The 27527-nt window shown below is 42.2% G+C and overlaps 2 protein-coding genes across 5 annotated transcripts in view; both read left to right on the forward strand.

Moving 5' to 3' along the window:
- Window positions 1-22827, forward strand: part of LOC124043865 (mitogen-activated protein kinase kinase kinase 20-like) — a 53950-nt gene extending 31123 nt beyond the window's left edge. The window contains exons 5-20 of one of the 3 annotated variants that reach the window (XM_046362954.1): window positions 64-129; window positions 297-325; window positions 452-589; window positions 4779-4865; window positions 5268-5342; window positions 7265-7371; window positions 11555-11690; window positions 17565-17609; window positions 17723-17753; window positions 17872-18008; window positions 18153-18215; window positions 18306-18401; window positions 20444-20560; window positions 20839-20913; window positions 21172-21325; window positions 21469-22827. In XM_046362954.1, coding sequence (XP_046218910.1) covers window positions 64-129; window positions 297-325; window positions 452-589; window positions 4779-4865; window positions 5268-5342; window positions 7265-7371; window positions 11555-11690; window positions 17565-17609; window positions 17723-17753; window positions 17872-18008; window positions 18153-18215; window positions 18306-18401; window positions 20444-20560; window positions 20839-20913; window positions 21172-21325; window positions 21469-22175 — 2063 coding nt within the window. In that variant the 3' untranslated portion in view covers window positions 22176-22827. Of the gene's footprint in view, window positions 1-63; window positions 130-296; window positions 326-451; window positions 590-4778; window positions 4866-5267; window positions 5343-7264; window positions 7372-11554; window positions 11691-12738; window positions 13637-17564; window positions 17610-17722; window positions 17754-17868; window positions 18009-18152; window positions 18216-18305; window positions 18402-20443; window positions 20561-20838; window positions 20914-21171; window positions 21326-21468 lie in introns of those variants that run through there. The other 2 variants (XM_046362953.1, XM_046362955.1) reach the window with 2 other exon arrangements.
- Window positions 22828-22946: 119 nt separating this feature from the next.
- Window positions 22947-26528, forward strand: LOC124043866 (cell division cycle-associated protein 7-like). 2 transcript variants are annotated; one of them, XM_046362957.1, is made up of 10 exons: window positions 22947-23085; window positions 23801-23929; window positions 24043-24162; window positions 24282-24497; window positions 24593-24667; window positions 24810-24998; window positions 25131-25265; window positions 25363-25512; window positions 25609-25745; window positions 25840-26528. In XM_046362957.1, the coding sequence occupies exons 1-10, from the start codon at window positions 23065-23067 to the stop codon at window positions 25868-25870; spliced, it is 1203 nt and encodes a 400-aa protein (XP_046218913.1). In that variant the 5' UTR covers window positions 22947-23064; the 3' UTR covers window positions 25871-26528. The 2 variants fall into 2 exon arrangements, with proteins under 2 accessions (XP_046218913.1, XP_046218914.1); XM_046362958.1 differs by having other exon boundaries at window positions 22952-23085; window positions 23804-23929.
- Window positions 26529-27527: the final 999 nt, after the last annotated feature.

Genomic DNA, 27527 nt, shown 5'->3' on the forward strand with positions numbered 1-27527 from the left:
TGTTTATATCAGCCTGGTTGCCCGTTGATTGGTCAGAGGAAATGTGCTTTATTTCCCCATCAGGCATGCACTATTTACACTCAGAGGCCCCGGTCAAGGTTATCCACAGAGACCTGAAGTCCAGGAATGGTAAGATTTCAGATTCATCTTCATCATCTAGCCTTCTGTTATGTGTCTGAGTCTATACAAAAGACACCTAATGGATATAGCCAGAGGCAAATATTACATAAGCTGAATTAGAAGAAACCTGAATATACATATTTTTCCTGACTTGACAGACATGTTTTCTATTGCAGTGGTTGTGACGGCAGACAGAGTTCTTAAGGTACATTTGTTTGCACATTCCTGAATACATGGGATCATACGTTTGCATACTGGTTTTACCCAAAATCTTTTTCTCACAACTCTTGCTAAAACCCGGACCTTCACCAGTACCTGTTTCCCTGTGTAGATCTGTGATTTTGGGGCGTCCCGGTTCCACTCCCACACCACACACATGTCCCTGGTAGGCACGTTCCCCTGGATGGCCCCGGAGGTCATCCAGAGCCTGCCCGTGTCTGAGACCTGTGACACCTATTCCTACGGCGTGGTGAGTGACCAACACATAGGGCACACACTGACCACAGATCAGCTGTTCATACTCAATCCAATAGTTACTGAGACTGGGCTATTTTTCTCCAGCTGATTCTGCAAGACAATCTGCTTGTGATGTTCATATGTATCGGCTCATACATAGACTTTTATTTAGTACAGAAACCATCAGAGAGAGACGTGTTTGACTTGGGACTGAATCAGCTTGGTAAGGAAGTTGCTTAGTTTGTAGAGGAAGCCAAAGAACAAGTATGGTTAAGAAAAAGCTCTAATGTCACTGTTGCAACTGCATGGCTGAGAGAGTAGACTGTCAATCAACCAGTACCTAGCACTTGAAAGAACAGACTTTTCAGAGATGACATTTTCATGCCTTCATTACTGCCACTGGGAAAGTAGTCGGGAGCGGCATTATTGACCTTTTGTAGAAGTGCTAGCAGCAGTTCCATACGTTTTCTTCCTCATTTCTATCATCTTTCATCCCTGAGTAGAGAGTTTGAAGCCTGGGCATATCTGTGTGTGTGTGTGTGTGTGTGTGTGTGTGTGTGTGTGTGTGTGTGTGTGTGTGTGTGTGTGTGTGTGTGTGTGTGTGTGTGTGTGTGTGTGTGTGTGTGTGTGTGTGTGTGTGTGTGTGTGTGTGTGTGTGTGATGCTGGCTGTGCTGGCTGGCTGCATCTGCTCGCTACATTCCTGCATGGAGAAGGTGTGAAGTGTAGAGTGACAGAGCATATAGGGGACGCTCTGAGTCACCCAGCCAGTCAAGGGCCTGACTCCTGAGTGACATAAAGAGCAGGGCCTGAGGTCAGGTCAGCCAGTGTCTGGGTCAACCCACTGTTCTCTATCTCAATCCACCTGGCTTTCACTTAAACTGGGGTGTATTTACCACACACAATGTCATTTACTGTATTGTTATAAATGTGTAGTGACTTGTATGATTTGCCAATTTGCCCGTCATTCAAGGTTTTTTTTACTCTCCAAATATGGTAACTAATGTATAACTAAAGTCTTAGTCTTAGTCTGTGTTGTATCTCAGTTCAGTGGAAGACTCTGACCAGACCATGCATTCTGTGGTGTAGATGGGTCTTTCTATAAATAATGGGGCCGGTGTGTGACATTGGATAAACATTTCAGAATGGTTTGAACAAAAATAAAAAGGACTTTCATGCATTCCACATGTGCACTTGGAGGAATACAAAAAGTGTCAAAGTAGGCCATTACCACTTTAAGAATAATGTATTTTTTAGGCCTTGCCAATACATTGGTATTTCAATTATTACTACATTCTAAAATACAGTATGTGAGAATAATGTGGACATTGCCCGACTAAATCGATTGGATTCATGGGGATTTTTCTGTATCCTATGTGGTCGATGCAGGCACACATGAATAGCGGTAGCATTAATCTCACCATTTGAATCTCACCATCGCTGTTTTTATCATGAGAAAGTGACCCAAAACCAGGTTCCTTTTTTAATGGAAGGATCTGTATGGAAAGCCAAGTTGAAGCCAACATTAGATGTCGTCCTCATAATAACCGCACGTGGTTTTACCGCAACAGCGTGGCGCAACACCCTTCATTTGAAGCTGCGGAAAAAGAAAGTGGCCACATCTCTCACAAAAACAGATATTTTTTTTATCACAGATAATTATAAGGGAGCAGGACAATTTATAAATTGCCTACAATAATTAGAATAACTTTTCAAGCATCAAATTGAGAAAATGTCTGATTTTCAAGGTAGGCCTATTCCAGGAGGCTACTTGAATTTCTGAGCTCAATTCAAATTCAAGTAGGCTCCTCCATGCTCCTTGTATTGTTTAAAAATGCAGGTCTAACATGGAAAACAAAATGTATTTATCATGTTATTTCATTACCAGATGATATTGTACAGGCTGTGTACGGTAATTTGTCATTATATCCAGAATAATGAATAGAAATTGCTTGGGTGTTGTGTAGTATTGACTATTGCGCAACTATATATAGTAAACTGTCCAATCCGAGGCACACAAACATATGAAAACATGAACTCGTTACCGTGATGCTTTTTTTCTCTGTTCAAAAATGTAATGAGATCCTGCTATAAATAAAGCAGACAACAATCGATGATCAACATCAATTCGCTAAGGATCTTAGATCCAATGTGGATCCCGGCACAACTGTCTTGACTGGCGTAAGGAGTGAGACACCAAAATATTCTGGACATTCCTCGCAAACACAATTTTTTTCCAGCACTTGGGCTGTTGTCGCATCACATGCGCTATCACAACAGCTGTTCACCACTTGACTGTCATTCAGAAAATTCCTTTCTGGGTCAGATGATGATGATGTGTGAAAATATTAAGGAACAACTAATCAGCTGGACACCAAATCAAATCCAACGTGTATTATGTATAATTATTGAAGAACCACGTTAATGACAGTACCGATTTTTAGGTTTTAAGTATTAAGGTGAGGTGATTCTTTCGGTTAGAAGTATTCAATTTCCCAATGCATTTGGATATGTGTGCCGATGAAATCTGTTTTCACCCCATAACATAAGGAGATGTTGTGTATTTACACTGCATTTCTGAGAGTTGGATCCAGGATTCTACAGAGTTCAAGTTCAATGTCTATTTTAACTGATTAATGATTAATATATGATATAATGACAATTTACACTGCCATAAATGCAAGGACAGAAAAGTTATGTTTTATGTCGCAGGATTTTGAACACATTTGTCAAGACACCAACCATAATAAAGCATAAAACATTTCAATGAACTCTTGAATTTGATTGAAAATAGCTATTATCCCTCAGAGGACCATCCTCCTCAGTGAATTTCATAAAAATATAAATAGTGAAACATTACTAAAGTTATCCTGTTTAGTTAGAACTATACAAAATATGTTACCAAATAATGAATTAAAACTCACTGTTTTGCAATTAAGGTCTACAATAGCCTTAACAGCACTCTGTAGGGTAGCACCATGGTGTAGGCGGAAGACATAGTTTCCGTCCTCCTCTGGGTACATTGACTTCAATACAAAAACCTAGGAGGTTCATGGTTCTCACCCCCTTCCATAGACTTACACAGTAATTCTGTCAAATTCCAGAAGACGGTCTTCAACCTATCAGAATTCTTGCAGCATGAACAGATGTTGTCCACACAATCAAAGGATCAGAGAATAAATCTAGTACTGAGATCATAAGCTACAGCTAGCTAGCACTTCAGTGCATAAAATGTGGTGAGTAGTTTACTCAAGAGAGAGAGAGAATAGTTGAACATTTTTGAACAAATTAACTTCTTCAAAAATGATAGAGAAGCAAGAGAGGTTTCCTTGTATTTTTTCACTCTCCCTTAGTGAATGCAGCTAGCTAGTTTAGCCTACTCAAACACTCGGAAAGGGATGCTACATTATGTTAGCTAGCTGGCTTTGGCTATCCAACACTGGAATTCTTCCAAGTCAAGGTAAGCTAAACTGCTTGCTGACTGTACACTGTACTGCATGATTGTAGAAAGTTTACTAATGCGTTAGTTCTATTAGCTATTTTGACTATAGCGTTAGCTAACATGGTGACAATGGTGTAGGCTGTGTGTAGAGGTTAGCGGTTATGATATGAAGGTTTGGTTTGGAAAGTTTTTTTGCCTGGTCACAGACAGCTGATGTGTTGTGCACTGAAGTCCACAAGCGAAGGGAAAAGTTGAGAGCAGAGCGCATACTGTATATACGAGAAGGAATTATCGATCAGCTACATGCAGGCAAGAGTGTGCAAGGTGGTCTTGAATGTGTTACTGTTTGTGACCTTGATTACTCAAATTTATCTCAACTGTGCACCTACAAAAATGTAATTCATAAGCTAGGTTGTAGCAACCTCATGATGGGTATAGGGAACATTTGAGTATCATGAAGTAGCCTGAACCTATCGATGGTACATTGAGCTGAGTGAATGGAATATGAATGACTGTCATCCAATATGCTGTAATAGAAATAAGGCCATGCTCATTAAAAAAAAATCGTCCTCCCTCATCTTAAACGGCACCGACCGCCACTGATCTTAATGTAATGACATGAAGAAAATTGGCAGATTATTATCAATGACTTATCATCAGCTGTAATAAGTTATCCAGTGTAGGAAATCCGCACTGGTACCCTAGTTTATAGATGCATTTGCTCGTTGACTGACCATGACCCCTCTCGTTTCCCTGTGTCAGGTTCTGTGGGAGATGCTCACCCGGGAGATTCCCTTTAAAGGCTTGGAGGGTTTACAAGTCGCCTGGCTGGTGGTGGAGAAGAGTGAGGTACAGCTGCACTTCCTTTTTCCACATTATGCAGTCTTCTAGGAACAGATTGACTGTAGATGTACTGTAGCTTCCTCAATCTATGCTAATAGATTTTGTGAAGAGACCGATTCCTGACAGTTTTTCTTAATGAGCCAGTGTATCTTTACAGGAATCATTTCAGTCATCACACACCAGTATAACTAGTTGGGGGATCGTCATATGGGCCAAAGCCAATTGATCCCACTCATGCAATATCCGCATTCTCAGAACCAGGTCTCCAGTCACATAAGTCATCCGTATATTTGACCTGCCTCCTGACATGCTCTAAATTCACATTCTGACCACAGAACTGAAAGCTGAGATGGCTGCAATCCTTTTAGTGATTGTGTGTGTGACTGTGTCTGTGTCTGCCTGTTCCAGAGGTTAACCATTCCCAGTAGCTGCCCAGTCAGTTTCGCTGAGCTGATGAGGAAGTGCTGGGTGACTGATCCCAAGGTACGACGTCCTCACACATACCCACATTGTCACGCACACTGAGATCCTATTGAATTATATGTAATTCTATGCTATCGCACACATACAGTTGAAGTTGGAAATTTACATACACCTTAGCCAAATACATTTCAACTCAGTTTTTCACAATTCCTGACATTTCATCCTAGTAGAAATTCCTTGTCTTAGGTCAGTTAGGATCACCACTTTATTTTAAGAATGTGAAAAGTCAGAATAATAGTAGAGAGAATCATTTATTTGAGCTTTTATTTCTTTTATTACATTCCCAGTGGGTCAGAAGTTTACATACACTCAATTAGTATTTGGTAGCATTGCCTTTAAATTGTTTAACTTGGGTCAAACATTTTGGGTAGCCTTTCACAAGCTTCCCACAATAAGTATGGTGAATTTTGGCCCATTCCTCCCAACATAGCTGATGTAACTGAGTCAGGTTTGTAGGCCACCTTGCTCACACAAGCTTTTTCAGTTCTGCCCACACATTTTCTGTAGGATTGAGGTCAGGGCTTTGTGATGGCCACTCTAATACCTTGGACCTTGCTGTCCTTAAGCCATTTTGCCATAACTTTGGAAGTATGCTTGGGGTCATTGTCCATTTGGAAGACTCATTTGCAAGAGCCATTTGCGACCAAGCTTCAACTTCCTGACTGATGTCTTGAAATGTTGCTTCAATATATCCACATCATTTTCCTTTTTCATGATGCCATCTATTTTGTGAAGTGCACCAGTCCCATCTGCAGCAAAGCACCCCTACAACATGATGCTGCCACCCCCGTGCCACACGGTTGGGATGGTGTTCTTCGGCTTGCAAGCCTCCCCCTTTTCCTCCAAACACAGCGATGGTCATTCTGGCCAAAAAGTTATATTTTTGTTTCATCAGACCAGAGGACATTTATCCAAAAAGTACGATCTTTGTCCCTATGTGCAGTTACAAAACCGTAATCTGGATTTTTTCTATGGCGGTTTTGGAGCAATGACTTCTTTCTTGCTGAGTTGCCTTTTAGGTTATGTCGATATGGGACTCGTTTTACATTGGATATAGATACTTTTGTACCTGTTTCCTCCAGCATTTTCACAGGGTCCTTTTTCTGTTGTTCTGGGATAGATTTGAACTTTTCGCACGAAAGTATGTTCATCTCTAGGAGACAGAACGCGTCTCCTTCCTGAGCGGTATGACGGCTGCGTGGTCCCATGGTGTTTATACTTGCGTGCTGTTGTTTGTACAGATGAACGTGGTACCTAAAGGCGTTTGGAAATTGCTCCTAAGGATGAACCAGACTTGTGGAGGTCTACAATTTTTTTTCTAAGGTCTTGGCTGATTTCTTTTGATTTTCCCATGATGTCAAGCAAATAGGCACTGAGTTTTAAGGTAGGCCTTGAAATACATCCATAGGTACACCTACAATTGACTCAAATTATGTCAATTAGCCTATCAGAAGCTTCTAAAGCCATGACATCATTTTCTAGAATTTTCCAAGCCGTTTAAAGGCACAGTCAACTTAGAGTTTGTAAACTTCTGACCCAATGGAATTGTGATACAGTGAATTATAAGTGAAATAATCTGTCTGTAAACAATTGTTGGAAATATTACTTGTCATGCACAAAGTAGATGTCCTAACCGACTTGCCAAAACTAATTTGTTAACCAGAAATTTGTGGAGTGGTTGAAAAACTAGTTTTAATGACTCCAACCTAAGTGTATGTAAACTTCCGACTTCAACTGTGCATACTCCCACATAGCCACTGTGCACAGTAGACTCGGCACACAAGTCAGTACTACAATGGATAATACTAAAGAGTAATGTTATGTTACATACAGTTACAAGGCCAGTCCAATAGTCTTGAGCAGGTAGATATACTACATGACTGCTTATGAATATCAAACTGTTTTGTTTCGTTTCCACCTAGGAAAGACCCATGTTCAAACTTATCCTTACAACCTTGGAGACCATGTCCAATGACAGCAAGCTTCCAGAGCAGTGCAACTCCTTCCTACACAACAAGGCAGAATGGAGGTACTGAGATCATACTGTACGACTGCAATCCTCTCCATCTCTTCTAGACCAACACCGCTATATTCTAAGGATACGCCAGAACTGTTTCAAATCAATAGGCCCATCTATGCGCAAGTGCTGCTTTTGTGGGCCACTAAATGTCTGAAGGGATTTTTGGGAGTGTGCATACAGATCTTTTATAATTGCACTGATAACATAAAGGCATCAAATATCTAAAGAATCCCCCATCTGGATCTCCTTCCTCTCTATACCCATAAGGTCTAAAAAATAATCAACATCTTTTTCAAGTCCAAGTGTTTAATTGGCCTGCATGAGCAGCTGGAGGATTAGTGATGTTCAGCACAGCCTGGGTGTCAGCTGCTACTGATTTCTCTCTCTCTCTCTGGGCTTTTCTACGCTCACAACTCTTCATAGAGATGTGTCCAAGCAGGTGAGCAGCTCAGTAGTGAGAGTCGATCAAGAACATGTGCGTTAGAGTGAGGGGAAATGTTGCACACCAAGTACAGTCGTAGTAACTAGCTAGTAAGAAACGGGAGAAGAGTGGAGTGGTGTGGCCTGAGCTCCTCTTGCATCAGAGGCAAACAGGTTGCAGGAGCGATGTGTTATAGTTTCTCAGGGTGGCAGGCAGTTAGAGCATTGGGCCAGAACCGAAAGGTCACTTGTTCGAATCCCAGAACCGAGAAGATTTTTAAAAATCTGGCGACGTGCCCTTGAGCAAGGCAGTTAACCCTAATTGCCCTAGTGTCGCCATTGGTATTGGCTGACCCTGGCCGCGACCCCACTCTTCCAATTCACATGTCTACAATACAAACTTGTACATATATAAGCACCCAACAAATTATTATAATAAGTAAGTGTCCCACTGATGAAGGCTCAATGGTATTGTCAATTCTGGCACTTGAAAAAAGTAAAACTAGGAGTAGGTGTCCTGTATTTGCATCTCAGGAAGTTGGTGGCACCTTAATTGGGGAGAATGGGCTCGTGGTAATGACTGGAGCGGAATCAGTGGAATGGTATCAAATACATCAGACACATAGTTTCCAGGTGTTTGATGCCATTCAATTTGCTCTGTTCTGGCCATTATTATGAGCCGTTCTCCCCTCGGTAGCCTCCGCTGACAAATGGCTCCTGGTGTTGGCTATATTAAATCTGGCCTCATGCTATGTTTCTTCTCTTTTATCAGACTGTTAGTCCAGCGAACAGTGGCTGGCTGTCTCATTAGCTATCAATGCACTCATTTGTGTAATAGTGTCAGTTAGAAGCTGCTCACTGCTCTGTAACGATGGCTCAGAGGGCTCTTGTTGCAGTCTATATTAAGGCAGTTTGCACATGGTCCAGTAGAGCATGAAGGGACTCCTCTTTTCGCTGTTTCTCTGGCACCTGTCTAGATCAGGGAGGAGGAGCAGAGAGGGGGAGTTAGTCGGGGAGGAAAAGAAAGGGGGTAGTTAGAGTGCTGGGGGAGGAAATGTGAGAGGTATTAGAAAACCTGTAAATGAGCAGGATAGGACTAGAAATACAGAGAGTGTTTGTCAGGAAAGCGACAAGCAAGAGAATCAATTATGAGGGAAATTTCAAGTATTAGTGAAAAGTCTTTGAGGGGATGGGAGGGAGTGTGGGAGGATGCAGGAACAGGGCAGGAGTTCCTGTCTGTGTCACGTGCCTGTTTATAAATAGTTACTTTGGGAGCCGATTGTCTTGGCCTCTGACTCAGCATGGCTACCCATGGTGCACCACACAGCCCCACCTGCTGGGCAAAGCAGACCCGACCACTCAGTGTGTGAACCACATTAGCAAACACACTGGAAGGTAAATGTTCTTCTACTGTCTGTGGCCTTAGAGCTGTCACTAAAAGGGCAGAATCCAAACTTGAGAAACACATGCATAACTTTGAACTCTTATGTATATTGCATGGATGTCAGGGAGAGATATGTGTTGGAATCTGAGTTAAGCACAAGTACCTCAAATCAACAGTTTAACACCAGTATTATAAGTGTTGAGGTGGATGATGTTGGTTACTAAACACATCAGGGGTGTCATACTTTAGCTCAAGACCAAAAATATAAAGTAGGCAACAACAACAAAAAAGTAGACTTAAATCCCAATGGCTGTTTAGCGTATTGGGTGGCTGGTGTGAGTTTGCTTTGCCTGTCAGCCGTTTAGGCAGTGCGCTGATTGTTTTGAATTTAATGTTGGCATTTGAACTCGTGATTTTAAACCTTGCTGTAATCTGATAACCAGGGATTATTTGAATTGGGAATTGGGAGTTGAGGGAGCCCTCCTTTTTGGTGATCATCCGCAACCAAAATCTATACTGAACAAAAATATAAATGCAACAATTTCAAAGATTTTACTGAGTTACAGTTCATATAAGGAAATCAGTCAATTTAAATAAATTCGTTAGGCCCTAATCTATGGATTCTACATGACTGGAAATACAGATATGCATCTGTTTAGGGGAGACATCTGTGGCATTGTGTTGTGTGACAACACTGCACATTTTAGAGTGGCCTTTTATTGTCCCCAGCACAAGATGCACCTGTGTAATGATCATGCTGTTTAATAAGCTTCTTGAAATGCCACACCTGTCGGGTGGATGGATTGTCTTGGCAAAGGAGAAATAATCACTAGCATGGATGTAAACAAATTTCTGCATATAATTTTATAGAAATAAGCTTTTTGTGCGTATGCAACATTTCTGGGATCCTTTATTTCAGCTCATGAAACATGGGACCAACACTTTACATGTTGCGTTTTATATTTTTGTTCAGTGTATATTATTGATATTAAAATATAGGTTGTGATAGCTCTAGGCCTAATTGATATTTTCATTAATTTGCCCAGTAGGCTAGTGCAATTTTGGTTTCATGTATGAAAATACATGAATGTATGAAAATAGACACAATTGAACAACTTGCTATTTAGAGCATCTGCCCATAATACATGTCCTGTTTATGCCAAATGTGCATTTTCATGAAGTGACAGAATGCTAATATTCAGATAATGCACATCATGAATGACTTCTTAGGCCTACATCATCTTCAGCCTTCATTCATAATCCCTACCTGTCTCTGATATAATGCATTCCCACCTCTCAGTCTAGTTTGTCCACCTTCCTGAATTAAAATGAGATATTCTAACAGATCAATCATGCTTGCAAAACGTCACTAAATATTGCTATGTTATGCTTCTACTGCTAGAGGTCCTGCACTGCACGTCTTATAGAATATTAGCTAAAAAATGTGGAGCTCCTAAACAGTACCGGCACCTAATTTCAGTCCACGTCAAGTACTGGCTATAGTGTAGCTGTATGGCTGTTTTTTGTTGTTGACATAATGAGCAGTCAGATATCGCAACTGCTTTGTAGGCAACACAATGATATCAGAAGGAGACGAAAATGGCCCGGAGAAACTTTTTCGCGGACCGCCCCCTCGTTGGCTGTATTAATATTTCGGAGCCGCCTTGTTGACACAAAACGTTTCAATATTCTCTGAGCAGCCTTGTTGATACAATGCTTTCCCTTCCCTGGCGAATAATGCAGACAGGCAAATGCAAAAACTAGCTTGGGCGCTCACATTACGGGGCAATCAGAAGAACATTTGACTACACGAAACGCATAGGTTTGACACTGACATGTAAAGGGGCTTTTGTCATTTTTGACATTCTTTGAACGAGTTTGTTTGTCTTCATGTGTCCTTGTCGATTGTAAGTAAAGTCATTTGATGTAGACCTATGCCTTTTTATTTCAATGCGTGTGTAGGATTTATCTGGCATAGTTTGCTTCCGCGGTCAGCTGTTTTATGCACTAGTTACTTTCACATTGATGTCTGCATTTGACGTCGGCCTGGTTGTGACTTGATAGAGTGTATTATGCATCTATTTCATGTTGCACTGTATGCGCCGTTCCACAAGTAAATTAGTGAATTAATGATGAGTGGGAGTTGAGTAGTGGTTGACATTGTACATGCCGTTCCACAGACCTTGTAACCTAATATTGCGGATAATAATTCATTGCTGGGGTAATTTTGTTTTTGCTGTTCTCCAAATAGCATTTGAGAGTTTTTAAATCTCTGTAGAAATGCAGCAAATGAGCTTCAACTTCGCACACCCCACCTCACTTTGCCATACCCTCGGTTTAACTAAACTGACGCCACTGAAACGCATCCCTATGTTGTCTGTGCTGTAGCTGTGAGATCGAGGCCACACTCGAGAGACTGAAGAAGTTGGAGAGGGATCTGAGCACCAAAGAGCAGGAACTGAAGGAGAGAGAACGTCGCCTGAAGATGTGGGAGCGCAAGCTCATCGAGCAGTCCAACACCCCGGTAAGTTCCTCAGGAGCCAATACCCATTGCACCCCACACCCTCAGCACAACCCCCACACACCGTCTTGTCCCTGAAAATGAACAGCACCCCAGCTTAGCACCACCTTCACTGTGTTGGTCCATGTGTCACGGCCTATGTTCTTGGTCACTAGGGGAAGCAAATAATTCAGTTTACTTCAGATTTCAGTCTGGAATGGAGGGAAAATATAAAAATAAGGCTTTGGCTAGGCTCACTGAGTCTCACCGATGGGCTGTTGTGTTGAGTAGAGGTATTAGCTCATGGTGCTACTCTGTGTGGGACTATGTCACTGAGCCCCCATTGGCCGTCAGTGATAATTAGAGGTCAGTGTGATTGTAATGTTCGTAAAGCCAATGTTGTCACGCTTCGCTGCTTGTGTGTATTTGCCTATACTACCCTTTTCTATGTGAAGCTTTCAAAGGGACACCCCACTTGGCCTTGGCCTCCTGTTTCTGTTATTGCTTTGGCATGCAACACATTTAACCTAAATATGACCTTTCTAGTTGGATGTGTTGGTTGGATTTGTTTACCTCACTTCCACATTGTAGCACTAATACTTTGTTTTGTCCATTGTATAATTGCGTTCTACAGCCATGCATTTGGGAATGTCTTACAGTGCTTTGCCTTGGCATCAATTTGACATTAGTTTAAATTGATACATGCACTGATGTATTGGGTAAGAATCAGTACTGTCATCCTGAGAGATGTTACCGTGTTAGCTATCTCTTTGTTTTCTCCCTTTCTCCTAACTTAATCTGTCCTGTAGACTCCAATTGTTTCAGTCCAACCTTCTCTGATAATCCAATTTACTATATCTCTCAACTCTACTCTTCTAGTGTTTGACAGTCACCTTTTTATAATGGGTATAAAAACAAAACACATTTAATCATTCGTCTTGGTGTACAGTGTGTGTGGTCAAAGACTGATTTCCTTCCCTCCTTTCCCGTCCTCTTTTCCTCCCTCTTCTTCCCTTCCTTTCCTCTCTCCCCAATCTTTCCCTCTCTGCTGTTCCTACCCGTGGCGGCTCAGATTAGCACTGAGTCGTTCTATGAGTCTAAGACGGAGGAGTCGAACAGTTCGGAGATGACGTGTCAGATCACATCCTCCAGTAACGGGGAGGTGGAGGGGATGAGTCTGCAGGCCATGATGAAGGGCTTTGGGGACATGTTTGCCTTGGACATGGGGGGCCCCGTCCTGCACTCTGGCATGCAGGGCAACATGCAGGCCAAGCAGAACTCTTCCAAGTCCAGCAGTGTCAGAGAGGGCCGCAAAATCAACATGGCCTTGGGGATGTCAGACGACAGTGATTAGAGCAACCTGATTGGTAGCATCCGTAACATCTGTCCATCAATCACTTTGGCCTGTGTCTAAACTGTGGTCTTGCAGCAAGCTCCCATGCATATTCCTTTTCACATTACTGGTGTTATGGACACCATCTTCAAACATTAGATCATTCATTACTAATAGCTTTTTATTCCTTGACTTTTTTTGTTGTTGTTGGAACAATCCATTTTTCACACATTCTTTTGAAAAACAATAAAGCATATCCAAAGATACAATACTTGTTGTAGCACAGAGATGTTCTTCTCGCCGTATGAACACAATGTATTAGAAACCTTCCTCCTACATGGCTCACATGGATGTCATTAATGCCTAATGTACTGGATGTATAGTGCCATGCTGTAAAGAGTCATGTGAGCAACTTGCATTGAGGAGGCAAAGCTTTTATGACATTTTGCTGACATTAAGATTGGCCAATTTGTTCTGAATGTGGTGGAGTGCAGTTGCTCTGATTGAGTCTCTCACCAGGACGAGAATGTACATGTTGTGTCCCTCAGCTGACCCTGACTCGTGTCAGCAGGAGAGAGAGAAAAAGTTTCCCGATATCCATGTTAAACTTCAGACTTCCTGTGCTCTTTTTCTGTATATACAGTGTTTGGAATATCTGGATTTCAGGCCCTCATACCATGGCTTATTGGTGTAAAGGGCACTACAGGTGTTTGTGTCGTCTCGCTTCGTGTGCTGGTTGACAGCTGCATGTTATAGATGCATATAATCAGGATGTTTGTGAGGAGTACCATAGACTACAACACCTTGAGAGGGGTAAGTTCTCATAGACAAAAGGCAACCTTTATTCCCCTAACTCTGTTATTCAGTGGTAGGTTGGCCTTTCATTCAATTATTTAGGAAGTAATAACAGTATCTCTTTGGAGAGATGATATGAAATACTCTTTAGATGACTTCTCTAAGCCAATGATTATCTTTCAGCTAAACATGTATGCATCTGCACCAACAGTCTTGACCACAGACAAAAGTGTGTTTAACCATGCCCAAACTGAGCCTATTGAAGCTCACCTTAACAAGTTCCATCACCAAATGCCCTGTAAATTCTGCTATTTATGGTCATATGGGACCTCCTCTCGTCTAAACATATCCAATATGGAGGATATTTCTGTCTGACTCTGGCCCTACAGGTTCCACATATTTCTACTTAGTTGATGTATGTTTTTGTATTCTGTTGTGTAGTTCTTAAACCTAGTCACTCCGAAACACATCCATTGACATAGGCAATAATCAACCGATACACCTCCTGATGTGAAAGTCAACCACTTTGTAAGGTATTTTCAGGACATCGAATACCCAGAGTTACAATATGAACTATGCAAACTTCAGCACCTTGGATTAGTCCAATTCCTTGGATTATTCCGATAGTTATGGCACACCATTAAAGAGACACTATTAGACAGACTGCTGTTTGATATGAACATGTTTTTCTGCAACCTCTACTGTTCCTTGTTTTTCAATAAACATTTTCTCATTAAACTTCCTGCTTTGGTTCTTTACTCTCCCTGTTTTCTTACATTTCCTTCTTCTTCGATGAGGTTTAACGGCGGTTGGCATCCAATAAATGTTGCATTACCGCCACCAACTAGACTGTAGTATAACTCCCTTATACTTTGCTTGAAAGAGTCAAATACATTTAAAATACCCTACCATCTAACCCTACTCTCATTAAAACCCAACCACCCTACTCCACTATTTAAACGTTTCTAGTCCTACCTCAGGCCAACAGCCTGGAAGGACGGTACACACTACCACTCAACAAACCCTTTAACCCGGCAACTCTTACTGAAGCATATATCATATTTTGGCCTATCCCTCTGTACTGATACAGATCTACTACTCACACAAATCCTGTCAGGATCCCTCCCCCTTGACCCATCTTCCTCAACTTTCTTCACTACCTCAGCATAGGACACCTTCTGCTCTACTGTAACCCTGGTAACCTCAACCTGCCTCTCTTACACCGGACACTTCTGATCCCCAGCTCCATGGGCACCCCTACAATCAACACATACAGCTTCTTTCCCCAATGTTACACATTCCTTTGTCTCATGCCCTTGTGCACACTGCTCACACCAAGGACCCTCCCTCCTACACACTGCTGCCACATGCCCGTAAGCTTGACACCTGTTACAACGTAACAACCTGTAACAAGCTTTTACGAGAACTAAAATATCCTAACCTCACTTTGTTGGGCAGACTCAACATAAACACTCAAAAAGAACAGCCAATGACTCTTCTGTTTCACCACCCACGCCACCTGGTCTGTGTCGCACCAAAACGACGAGCATCACAAACACCGGGAGTCTTCCCCTTCAGTTGGTCAACCTTCACATTTACTGCTACCCCGGTAATCGCTCCTTTCAATTGCGCCCTATTCTTGCGAGCAATTCAAGTCACATCTATTGTCCCAATTAGTTTGGCGCGAAGCCTCTGCTCCCTCTGACCAGCAGAAACGCAAACAATTATCACAAGACCACTTCGGGTTACCTTCACCGATTCCACAGTACCAAACACCTTTTTCACACACTGAAACCACAAATGGATCAGACAAAAGGCAGGGGTCCACTTCCTCTAAAAATATCCCTCCTACAGTCACAGACTCGTCTTTATCCTGACCATCAGTGCAAGCCTCAGGCTCCGAGGACTTCACCACACCTGCCACCACTGATAATTCACACTCACTCACTTCCATTTCTCCTCCTGTCTTCAATCTGGCGTAGGTCTCACACTGCTTCCACTTTCTGCCATTCTTTCGACAAACCATCTCCCTTTTTCCCCCCCCAAAGTGTTTACCTGACTCGAGCTCACCCTCTTCCTCCGTCTCTCTCTTTGACCTCCTCTGCCTCTCTTTTTCCCTCCATTCCTCCTCCGAATATGTATGTGTCTTGTTATGGTAATGTTGTACTTCTAACATTAATCTCATTCTTGCCCTCTTAAGGGATGCCATTCTCCCACTATCATCCTCAATCTTTGTCTTCTCACATTTCCTCTTGGTTTTCCCAGTTTTTTTGTTTTGTTGTTACCTTGAAACTAACGACTAATTTAAAAAAACGTTACAATAACTTCACAACAAAGGTTTGTTAGCCACAAAATTCCAAATGTGGCCAAGACTATAAGAAACATTTTGTGCTGGGGGAAAATGAACAAAATGTGACTGGTGTTAGAAATATAACTTCAGATGTGGTCTGGAATAACTATGTTTTCACATGTAAGACCTGAAATCAGTCACATTACATTAATTGATTTGCATTAGACCCATGTTCACACTAGTCCTCAAGGTTTCAAATAAATATATAGTCAATGGTGGGACTTCTATCATTAGCTAACTGGGAACCACTCATACTTGGCGCAGAACATCAATTTGTATTGTATATGTTACACTTACGGACAATGTCTGCTTAATTGCCCCTGCGGGGATTGACAAAGTCATGTTGAATTTGTGGTGTAGCCACTAGCCAACAGGTTTCCAATGCTTTTCCGCCTCTATAGTGTAATCAACTTGCTACAGTATACTCCCATTCCACATGGGGGCAGAGTTGGGTGAACTACTGAACTCCTCTTCCCTGCCAAAGGAATCCCAAAGGCTGAGCAATTGCTACTGATATCCCCCCATCCTTCCCCTCCTGTCATCAATTAAGATCTGTTTCAGTTTGTCAACAGTATGCTAAGGATTTTATTAAACGATTTGAAGTCATATGTATACAATATGACTCCTGTAATCACGATATTATGTCACTTTAATTAGGCAAAATCTGTTATGGAACTGTGGCAGTAGTGTAGGGGTGGTGTTTTTTTTATGTGATTACTTCCGAACCATACCACTGGAGTAGACGAAAAATGCAGCTGGGGGCGAAGGACTTCAGAAGGAGGCTGCAAGGAAGTGTATCGCGCTAATTCTAAAACGGCCCTCTTTGAATGCGATCTGTTGAGATTGCCATTCATCTCAGGCTCTGGGCTGTTATACGATTCCATGGGAAGCAAATAGAGAATGCTCCGATTAGTAATTAATGTAGTCATCTTCCCCTCAATTCTCCCGGTGCATCGTTTCTGCCACCACATAGCAGCCTCGTGATCATAATGATGACATTTGCATTTTGTCTGGCTACTTTCTGCCTGTTTATACTTAATGAACAGTAAACGATTTATCTTTAAAATGGACCATGAAAGACCAGTCAGATGGTCGTTGGACACATTTTAGTTTGATATAGACATTTAGGACCCAGTCATCTTGATTGCAGAACACTAGCTGCAAAAACCATTGCTATAAGACATGGTAAACATGTCTTGGAATGAAGTAAGCCTGTATGTAATGTATACTGTATGTAATGCACCGATGTTCATAATGATTTACTTGCACACATGAATGCAAAATCTGTGTCAGAGTCCAAACATAAAGAATAGGCAGCATTTCTTTCTTTTGAGCTCTGCACATTTGTACTATGTGACCATTAGAGCAGTATTCCCTAGTGCTAATTCAGTTTTGTCTTCTTCTCTCTTTTTTTACACAGCTCCTTCCCAACCTTCATATTCATTCCTGGACAGAGGAACATGTGGTCAGTATCAACACGTATCAATCGATTACTTATTTAGTTTACTTGACCATTAATAACCATTTATGCCTCCATTGACTATGAATAGTAATGCTTTTCCAATTCCATCCCCACAGTACTTTTGGATGCAGCAGATATTTGGGGCGGGTATGTTCAAAGTCACCATATAGATTTCTTATATTGTAGGTATGTTCAAATGAATGAACCCATCGTTTTGGCGTGTATGTGTTTTAATTTGCTTTTGTTTCCCCCGTGTTCTCAGAAGAGGGGGCATATGGCATGCAGCTGTATGGTGACCTGTTTAAGGAAAACCACATCACTGGCAAGAGGCTGCTGCTGCTCACGGAAACAGACATGCGAGACCTGGGGGTCAGGTCCAAAGGTCACATCATGCACCTCAAGGTACCATATTACCTTTCACACTAGCATGAACTAGCCAGCCATTTCACAATGTGTCCATATGGTATAATTATTGAAATTGAGCAATATGCTCATACTAATTATTTTGAAGTTTGAAGTCTATGTATAACATGCTTTCTCCAACAGAGTGAAATTGAGAAGCTAACCAATGACTACATTGGGCTCTTCCACTTCCCTCCACTAATGAAGGTACTGTATGTCCTTTCTCTTTAATGTTATGAAATGGTTGGCATTGTTTACTCTTACAATATGTTCCATCTGGAAATCTCTGTTCCACAGGATGCGTGGGCAGAGGAGGAGGAGGAGGAGAGGAGGAAGATTGTTCATCTGGAGCTGGTGTTTGGGTACCACTGGAAAGCAGGAACAGGTCACTCGGTAGGCTTTCAATGGACACTGAAAATATTATATGACAAATAACCAAGATGTCTTGGGACTCTTTTTTGTTGTTATTTTGTCCCTGCATTTTCAAATGTATCTGTAAAATAATTTAGTCTCAGTTCTGGTTTGGTTCAAATGCATATAGTCATAGCAAACTTGTTGTCAGATAAGATTGAAACTGGTATGTCAAGATGGAAATGCTCATCTTCAAGATGCTGTTTCTCTAGGTAAAGATGCCCATATGTTCCCCATCAAACTCAAGCAAACACTGACCACTGTTTCACTGAGCTTGCTTTGCCTTCAAGACATATCCTTACAAGAGAAACAGATTAATAAATATTTCATATAATCCCATCCACCCCCACTTGCTCATCGTCCTTTGTTAGGGTCTCAAACGTTGGAGAGAGGCTGCTTCTCCACTTGCTTTTTGAATTTCATAAAAAAATAGCCCATTTAGCCAGAAGTCATTTTCTTTTTAAAAGGCAAATGTTATTTAATCTTTCAGCTGTTCATTGTCCCATCATAAATAGTCCCCTTTCAGTGAGTTCGGCGGGGCTGAAACGAGCCTGCTAATTGCCTCCCATTTCTTCTGACATGTGGTGCTTTAGTGGGTAGAAAACACAGCAGGGAGAAGGAAACAGGAGGCTGAGAAAATGAGAGCTAATTATTTTCCCCTGCCTGGTGTCAGGTTCTGTGTCAGCCTTGTTTTTACAAACTGGAAGGTTTTTTTGCACTAAATAAAACAAACCCGCACTGCTTTTTTTCCCGCCTCTCTTTGCTGGCGGTGTCATGGTAGCAGCTGCACTTCTCAAAGACAAAATGAGGGCCTGCGATTGTGCGGCCACCATCTGACAACCACTGAGGGTCCCCTACTAATGAGGATATCACCGCGCAGCCAAGAGAAAGGTGCTGAATTATGTATGAGTTGTCATTAGAGCAGACGTACTCCGGTCTTGGGCATCATTATCAGACATTGTTTCTGCTGGAGTGATTAGACCAGCGTGGACCTGGGGGCCCTGGTGCGACTGGCCAGGGCCGACACAGTGCCGCTGCCTGGTGTGTCTCGGAGCCAGAACCTTCCTCACACTTGCTCCCCCTTTGAGCCCCGGCCAGCCCCTGGGGACGGTGCAGGAGTGGGCTGAGGCTCCTCAGACGAGTGTGTTAGTGGCACTTCTTTGAGGTCTTCTTCTGTGATCCTTCCACACAATAGATTGGTCCACACCGTGAACCCTGTGTGGTTAAGCAGTGACCTGTGGCTTCATGGCTGGCTTTTGGGGATGGCAAAATCATTACTGCTTTGTCAGCATGCAATATTCAGAAGGAGTATGGCGTTGGGGTTTGCTCAGATTTGTATTTCCTAGTGAGGATTTGATCCCTATGTCCATTGAGCAGAAAATATTGAAATACGGAGTTTACTTTCAGCTAACTGGAATAATATTAGCATTACACTGTATTTTTTTCACAAAAAATAGCACCATGTGTCAAGATTCTGCAAACCATATCCACTACAGGAAATAATACTAGATATCCACCATAGCAACTTATGTTTACCCCTGAAGTAAAATAAATGTCTTTGCAAGCATAGGTTGTTAATATTCTCATTATTATTATTCATGTTTGACCACTTGTTAGGTCATCCTTCATGCTATGATAATTCAAGAGACATGCCATCCTCTGTGATTTTGAGAGCACATCAACAACAACAAAAGTGTGTGGAAAGCACTCAATATTCAATCATTATGTCTTAATTGAACGTAACTCACACAGGATACTAGGTGAAAGCAGAATTCAAATCTAAAAGTATAACATAACTTGTGCTTCTGTCAAATTTGATCAGAATTTCATATACATTCACATTACAGAAATGTTCAGTTCTAAGGAACTACCTCTAGGCTGTGCTGTTGGTTTAGGAAAAAATGAAGTTAGGTTCTCAACTGACAGCAGTTCTATTTTATATATTTTTTTGCAGAAAGCAACAGTTTGGAGCCAGCCGGGGATAAATAAATATACTGTAAAACCTACAATCTCTCTTTTTTTAGGACTGCAAATGGAAAATGTACATGGAACTTGACGGAGATGAAGTTGCAATAACGTACATCAAGGATGTGACCTTTGATGCCAACAGACAGGATGTGGATGTCCTGAAGATGACCAAGGTGTGATCATAAGCATTACGCCGTGCCATGTGCTGAAAGGGCATCCGGACTTAAAATCAACAGTCACTTGTCCTTTACATTTCTTTGTTGGCGGTTTTTATGACCATTGAAGGAGCGTACCCTTTTGCTAAATGTTATGACATTTAAAGTCCCTCTTTGTATCTCAAGATAAATGTAATTATTCCTTGAATTGATGTCATTGCAGTGTTGAAGATGCACAGTGCTAGCTAGCTTATGCATGATGATTAATTACCATTTATCAAACTATTTCCTTGCAGCCCCCATTTGTGATGGACAAATGGGTAGTTGGACTACGGGACAATCAGGTTGTTGACTGCATTGTTAATTATGAGGTGAGTCATTCAAAACATATCCTATAGGGAGACAGTCCTACAATGACCTAACCATTGCATTACATAGGCCTACACTACACCACCTTTAGGCTAGTCATTACCAATAATAAGAATTCTACAGTAAAATGTAGGTTCACAGTGTACCGTATGGTACGCTTAAAAAAAAAAGAAATACATAGAATTTAATTTGACGTGTAAATGTGATCTGATGTTTAAAATCGCCTACAGTGATTGTTGTGTCCCTACACTTGCCACTAGAATGATGTGAGATCACCAAGGTCTACGCGATATAGCCATGCAGTGATGTGGAACCCCACCGGTGGACGAGATGAGATCAAGACTGTGGAGCTGCTGATAGAAACAACCCAGTTGAACATAGAAGGGAACCCCAGAAGCAGATCAGACTCAAAAGGTCAACTTTCCTTTCTATTGTGCTTTAGGTGCAGATTTCATTGACACGTGGTGCATTTAAAGCTGTCTTAAAAACAGAATGAACAAATGTATGAGCACTTCTATGTAGCCGATCCTACCAGTGGATGTTCTTTCTTGTTCCAGATGTGGATCCCAGATGGATGTACAATCTGAGACAGAGGCAGCTGAAGAACCAGTCAGCAGCAGAGCAGCATGGTGCCCGGACCCCCACCGGTGGCTCAGAGACCTGCACCCTGTCTCAGTTCCTGTCTGCGTATGGAGACCAGGCCTCTTCCTACGCTGCAGCAGTGCGGAGGTCTCCCAACCACAGCTCCCGCTCTCCCTGGTGCTCCCGCAGCTCATCCCCCACCACCGGCCTGTCCACCATGCTCTCCCCCCTCTACCTGGGGTCAAAGGGCAGCAGCCCCTCCAGCACCACCTCAGAGAGCGCATTGGAGCGTGAACGCCCGCTCAGTGCTGGGGCAGTGCAAGGTTACCGCAGGCACAGCAGCTACTTTAAAAACTCATTGACTGTGACAGGGGGCCACAACAAAGGTGCATGGTCCAATACAAGGGGAAACTTCACACAGAATAAGTCTAGCAGAACCTCACAGCAAACAGGGAGGCCTCGGTCCCATAGTTACAGTGTAGTAGCTCAGAACCGGCCCAGGGTGATACCGGGCATATCACCAGCTGTGGAAAACCCCAGTACAGAGCAAGAGGGGGCTAAAGTCAGTGAGGGGGGATGGATCAAAGTGGAGCGCCAGAAAAGGTTACCGCGACAGGACAATAAACAGGTCAGAGGAAGACCGAGGAGAGGGGGTAGAGGTGGCTGTAGTGTTCGAAGCTGAGGATCATTTGCTGTTTGAAACTGTTTACATGTCTGAATAGACTGGACAGCAGGTTTACTTTGAAAATTATCCTTCACACTACTTCACAAATATACATTTTTAAACGTTCTCTCGAGGGATCTTTTTATGAGTCATTTGAGCTTGTGAGAATTGTGATTTAGGGAATGCACACAATTCAGTCTTTTAGGGCTGAATTCTGAATTGTACTGTATGCACTCAAATATATTTTATATTTAACATGTAAGCCTACATATGTGTAGTTTTATATGTGAACTGTTTTATATAAGGCTATTGTAAATTGTATTGACTACATTGTTGTAATATTTCTATTTGAGAGGTAATTGTGCCTTTTATTACAATATAGAAAAGTTCATGTACGTAATATATGTTTTATATAGGTTTTAACTATATGTAGGGTTTAAAAAAAAGAAACATATGAAGTTCATACGCTTCTCTTATTATCCAAGAACACGACCACCACACCTGGTGGCAAGGACGCGGGAGTTTTACTATAAACCCGCCCCTTTATGCACAGTTCTACGCTATGATTTCGCGCCAGGGCGTAGTACTTGAAAGGTTACACGTTGGTGGATCAGTATATGACATAATATTTTCAAATATTTGTAAAATAAAAATGTGTTGAAGAGCCTTATTTAAATATATATATGTTTGCTAATTTGGTGTCGCAGATTTGTGTGTTCTATTTTCCTTTTAGCTCGTATAAAAAAAAGAAGTTTATATACCTTTTAGGACATTTTCCTGCGCGGGAAATTTCTCTGCCCCATCTGCAAGTCTGGGAGGTGTTTCTCTGCATTCATTAAAGGACTGAAGAAGCGTGAGCACACGAGTTTAGATTGACTTTCTTTGCTATTTTTTTTAAGAAAACAAAATGAGTCCATCTCGCTCTAGGGTAAGGAATGTATAATTATATATACTAGCTATATCAAAGTTATAGGGTACTTCTAGATAGCTGCAGAGAATGATAGCTACCTACAATTCTCCTGTGGTAAACTTGTAGCTAGCTAACGTTAACTTTTCTATTTTCTTGCTCACGTTTTAGTCAAGCTGTTGCAGACTGCCTGCAGTCTCATTTGAGTTGCAATGCAACCGTCGCTTTGCCTTTGCTTCAAATCAAGTATCCTGCTTCGCTAACTAGCTACCATGTCTGAATCTAAACAGTTTAAAAATATATATTACGTAACGTTAACTAGTTATGTTTTTAATCAACCATTTCAGTGGCTACTAACTAGTTACACCACAGATCTGGCTACTCAGATTCATATTTTATCCTTACATGTTTTGTCATTTCAAATGTTGGTTGTGTCCTAAATCAACGTGAGTGAATCTTACTTGGCTACTGTAGCTAGCAACTCCTTTTTCTATAGCCAACTTCATTGACCTTGTAAGATCCATTTGTGTTAGCCGTGATATAGCTCTACGTTAGCTAACTTACCTTGTGGTGTCCCGAATGAATCTTGCAGTCACACCCCTACCACCATAGGTATTGCTGCTTCTCTCCCTGTCTAGGAGGGCAGCAGTGTACAGGCAGTTTCTAAAACCAATAGTACTCAGTGTTTGTCTATGGTCATTCAGTTTTTCCTAACTTTTTCCGCTTGTCGCTCCAGCAGGCCCCCCAGCCTCCTTCCACCAGGATGAGTTTGCGGAGCTTCCGTAACGTGCCCATGGAGACATCCTCTTCCTCCTCAGATGACAGCTGTGATAGTTTTGGCTCGGACGGTGGCTTTGCCAACACGGTAAGCCGAATTGTTACGTTTCCACCCAGTTAGAATTAATGTTTTACCATATTCACTCATTTTAATGAGTTCGTTGTTAATGAAACTGAAGTTTGTGGTTTTACTTTGTGCAGAAAAGTAGCTTCAGAGAAGCTAAGAAGGTGGCGGAGAGAGACAAGGTGTTTGAGGCTAGCTCGGAGGAAGAGTCTCTCACTGGGTTCGAGAATGCTTTCAGCAGTAAAATGAGTGCCATGGTGATTATTTAAATTTAAAAAATATTAAAACATGTTCTTGATATTACCAGCTTAATTTTATCACACAATGGTGGCTACTATAAACAATAACCTTTCAGAATGTTGCTTGTGCGTTTCAGAGAGTGGACTCTGACTCGGAGGAGTCGTTGGGGCCTCGGCGGAAGGGCCGTCGGTCCCAGACCCTGAAGGTGGCCATGAAGTTCCCCACCAGGAGGGCCACCCAGAAGACGACTGCAACAGAGCCCTCTAAACAGCCCAAAAAAGAGTCTGACTCCAAGGAGGGAGGCAACTTCATGGACAAGAGAGCGCTTAACATTAAGGAGAACAAAGCAATGGTAGGACGGGCTCATTCACAGGAGTCATTCTGGCAGTTGCCTGCTGAGTGACATTTGAGTGTTAATTTTTTTTATTTTTGAAATATTTTGTTTAGCTTGCAAAGCTGATGGCAGAACTCAACAAAATACCTGGCTTCCCCAGAAGATCATCTCTGCCTATGATGAATACGGTAAGTGGGTCAAGATGGAGGATGAGGCTGTACTATAAAACGCATATCAGGAAACCGAAGATTTGGCTATTGATGTCTAGCAACCGTGTTTTTTTTGTGTTTTTTTTCTGTATTTGATTGGGTATGTTTTAATTTCCTCTAGCCTCGCCGTGCCCCCCGCCAGTCTCTGGGAGCCTCGGGACCCCGTAGGAGGAACCCTGAACGCACCTCTCGGCCCCACACTCGCTCCCGCACCCTGGTGGACGGCCCCCCCAGCCCTCCTCCAGAGGCAGAGGAGGACAAGTTCAACCTGGTGCGCAGGAGCCGCTACTATGAGGAGGTGGATGAGGCGGTGAGTGGCACACCCATACCCTTGTTGTAAAGTTAAATATTTAGATGTTTCCTGATCTGTCCGTTCAACAATAGTGAATCTGAACTCCAGGAATTGCCAGTTCGGTTGATATATTTGTGAATGTGTTTATAGAAGGCGCCTCATCGGCGTAACTACAGCTCAGGGTTAGCTATTCCTCATGTGGTGCGGCCTGTGGAGGACATCTCCCAGATGGAGCTGGATCTGATTGCCAACAACGTGCGGGAGAAGGTGTACAACAGCTCCACTGTAAGTTCCTATTCTCCTACAGTGGTTCTCAAACGCAAGGTTTCACATTCGTACTGCCATGTTCAGCAAATTCACCCCTCTGGTTTGCTTGACCTAGGGATCCACTTGCCACCAGTGCCGCCAGAAGACGATCGACACCAAGACCAACTGCCGTAACCCGGAGTGTGTGGGGGTGAGGGGTCAGTTCTGTGGCCCATGTCTCCGTAACCGCTACGGAGAGGAGGTCCGAGATGCCCTGCTGGATCCTGTAAGTACTGCACTGTTCTACTCCCGAGCCATCAAACGGTGACTCATTCTTTGACTGTTGTGCAGCCTTGGTTGAACTCGCCTTGGTATGTTGCAGGAGTGGGAGTGTCCGACATGCAGAGGGATCTGCAACTGCAGCTTCTGTAGAGCCAGAGAGGGTCGCTGTGCCACTGGAGTCCTGGTCTACCTGGCTAAATACCACGGGTATGACAACGCCCATGCCTACTTAAAAAGGTAAATGTTCTTTCCGCTGAAGCACTTCAATCGTATACAGACTGTGATTGCTACTGTGTTGGGAAGTCAACCATGGCTCTTTCTCTCTCTGCAGCCTTAAAAAGGAAATGGACGAGAGCCAGTAAACCACAGAGGGCGTCACCTGATTTTGGACCTGACTGACAAACGCTGTGTTAAATATCTCTATATTCCATAATGCAAAACGGTTCATTCTTCTATTGTTCCTGATTCTGTATTTCTTTTTTTTTACATTGTTTTAAATGTATAAAGTTTTATTATCAATTACATGACGTAGTTTGATGAGTCTTCCTCACTGTTTATACTGTTATGATGAATATCTTCAATGTTTATAGTTGTGTTTACTCATGATCTCACTTTTAACCTGCAAGTTGTTATAAACCCAAATATATATCAAATGTGTAAGGGCTAGTTGGGCTCTATGGTAATTGTACTCAAGATTCATACATTTTTCTGTAAGAGAATTAGCTTTTAACTTCAATAAGGCTTATCTGCTGTTTTAGTCTCAGCTGTTGGAAAGTACAAAATGTTGTCACGGTTACTCTTGACTATTTGGTAGTCTGTCACTGTCCCACAATGCCCCTGGGGTGGAGAGGACACAGTGAGCCATTGGACCCCCCCCGGGCTGAGAGGAACTGTGATATCTGACAGTGCCTGGTTATATCCTTCATTAGATAACTGTCACTAATGGTGTGGAAACAATTAGCAGTGTCTAATGGGAATCTCATACCTGTAAATCAATTCTATTAAAGCACTTTCCCGCTCTCCTCGTTCTCTCCTTTCATTTTCCAGCTATGTTTTACAGTGCAAATAGTAATGTTCTCAGTTGTCACTCAAGTAGCAAAGAAGTTATTGCCTGTATTTTCTCTTCAGTAGTGTGGTACCACACAGGAAATGTGCGGTGACTCTTTGGTGGTTCATTGCTATTAAGCCTTTGAAAATGTACTGCATTTGACCTGCACCGTCTCTAGTGAGCATGCTCTCATTAACACTGACACTTTACATTTTGACATTTCAGTCAACGCTTGAGTGTGTTCGGCGAAAGACTTTCTCTTATTACAGGAGTAGCTACTCTAATTCGGAGTGCGCTGCTTTGTTCAATATTTGGAAAACAGTTGGAAGCTTGTCCTGCTGGGTTACGAAAGGATACATGTTTGGTCACAAGTTTGTAGTCTATTGCCTTCTGTCATATGCAGTTGAAAATGGCTCTGTTGACATTGGAAAAATCTTGGAGTTTCACATAAACTGATCAAGGCACGCCACAGATTTGGTCTGAATAGCATCCTCAGTTTATAAACGTAGACATCTGGAGATGTGCAAAGAAAAAGAAGCCAGTTTTACTGCTTTAAACAGTTCTCTACAAATCCATACAGTGATGCTGTGTTTAGGTCATCTCTGTTTCCCACATTTACATTTTCACATTTTTTGGATCATCTTTTTCTCCCCCAGAAACAAATCTTTAAAAATCTATTATTAGCATAATAAAGATGCACTTGAAAATACTGGTATTAAATACCAATGATCATCCACTTTGAGGTGATGAATATTTAGGGAAATAATTGTTTACGACGTGCAAGCATTGAGCTGATCTGGTAATCAGGCTATGAAATACAATATTTATTCATTAGAGCGGATTTAATGAGGCCTTGCGGCGCTAATTATGAAAACCAGTGTAGCAGTAAATGAGTAGCGCACGGTGGTGGGCTGTCGGGTACCTGTAAGGAGGGAATGGGGGTTGAAGTGCCCTGAGTGCCATGCCACATT

Source organism: Oncorhynchus gorbuscha, linkage group LG09, assembly GCF_021184085.1.
Source record: "Oncorhynchus gorbuscha isolate QuinsamMale2020 ecotype Even-year linkage group LG09, OgorEven_v1.0, whole genome shotgun sequence".
Lineage (NCBI taxonomy): Eukaryota > Metazoa > Chordata > Actinopteri > Salmoniformes > Salmonidae > Oncorhynchus > Oncorhynchus gorbuscha.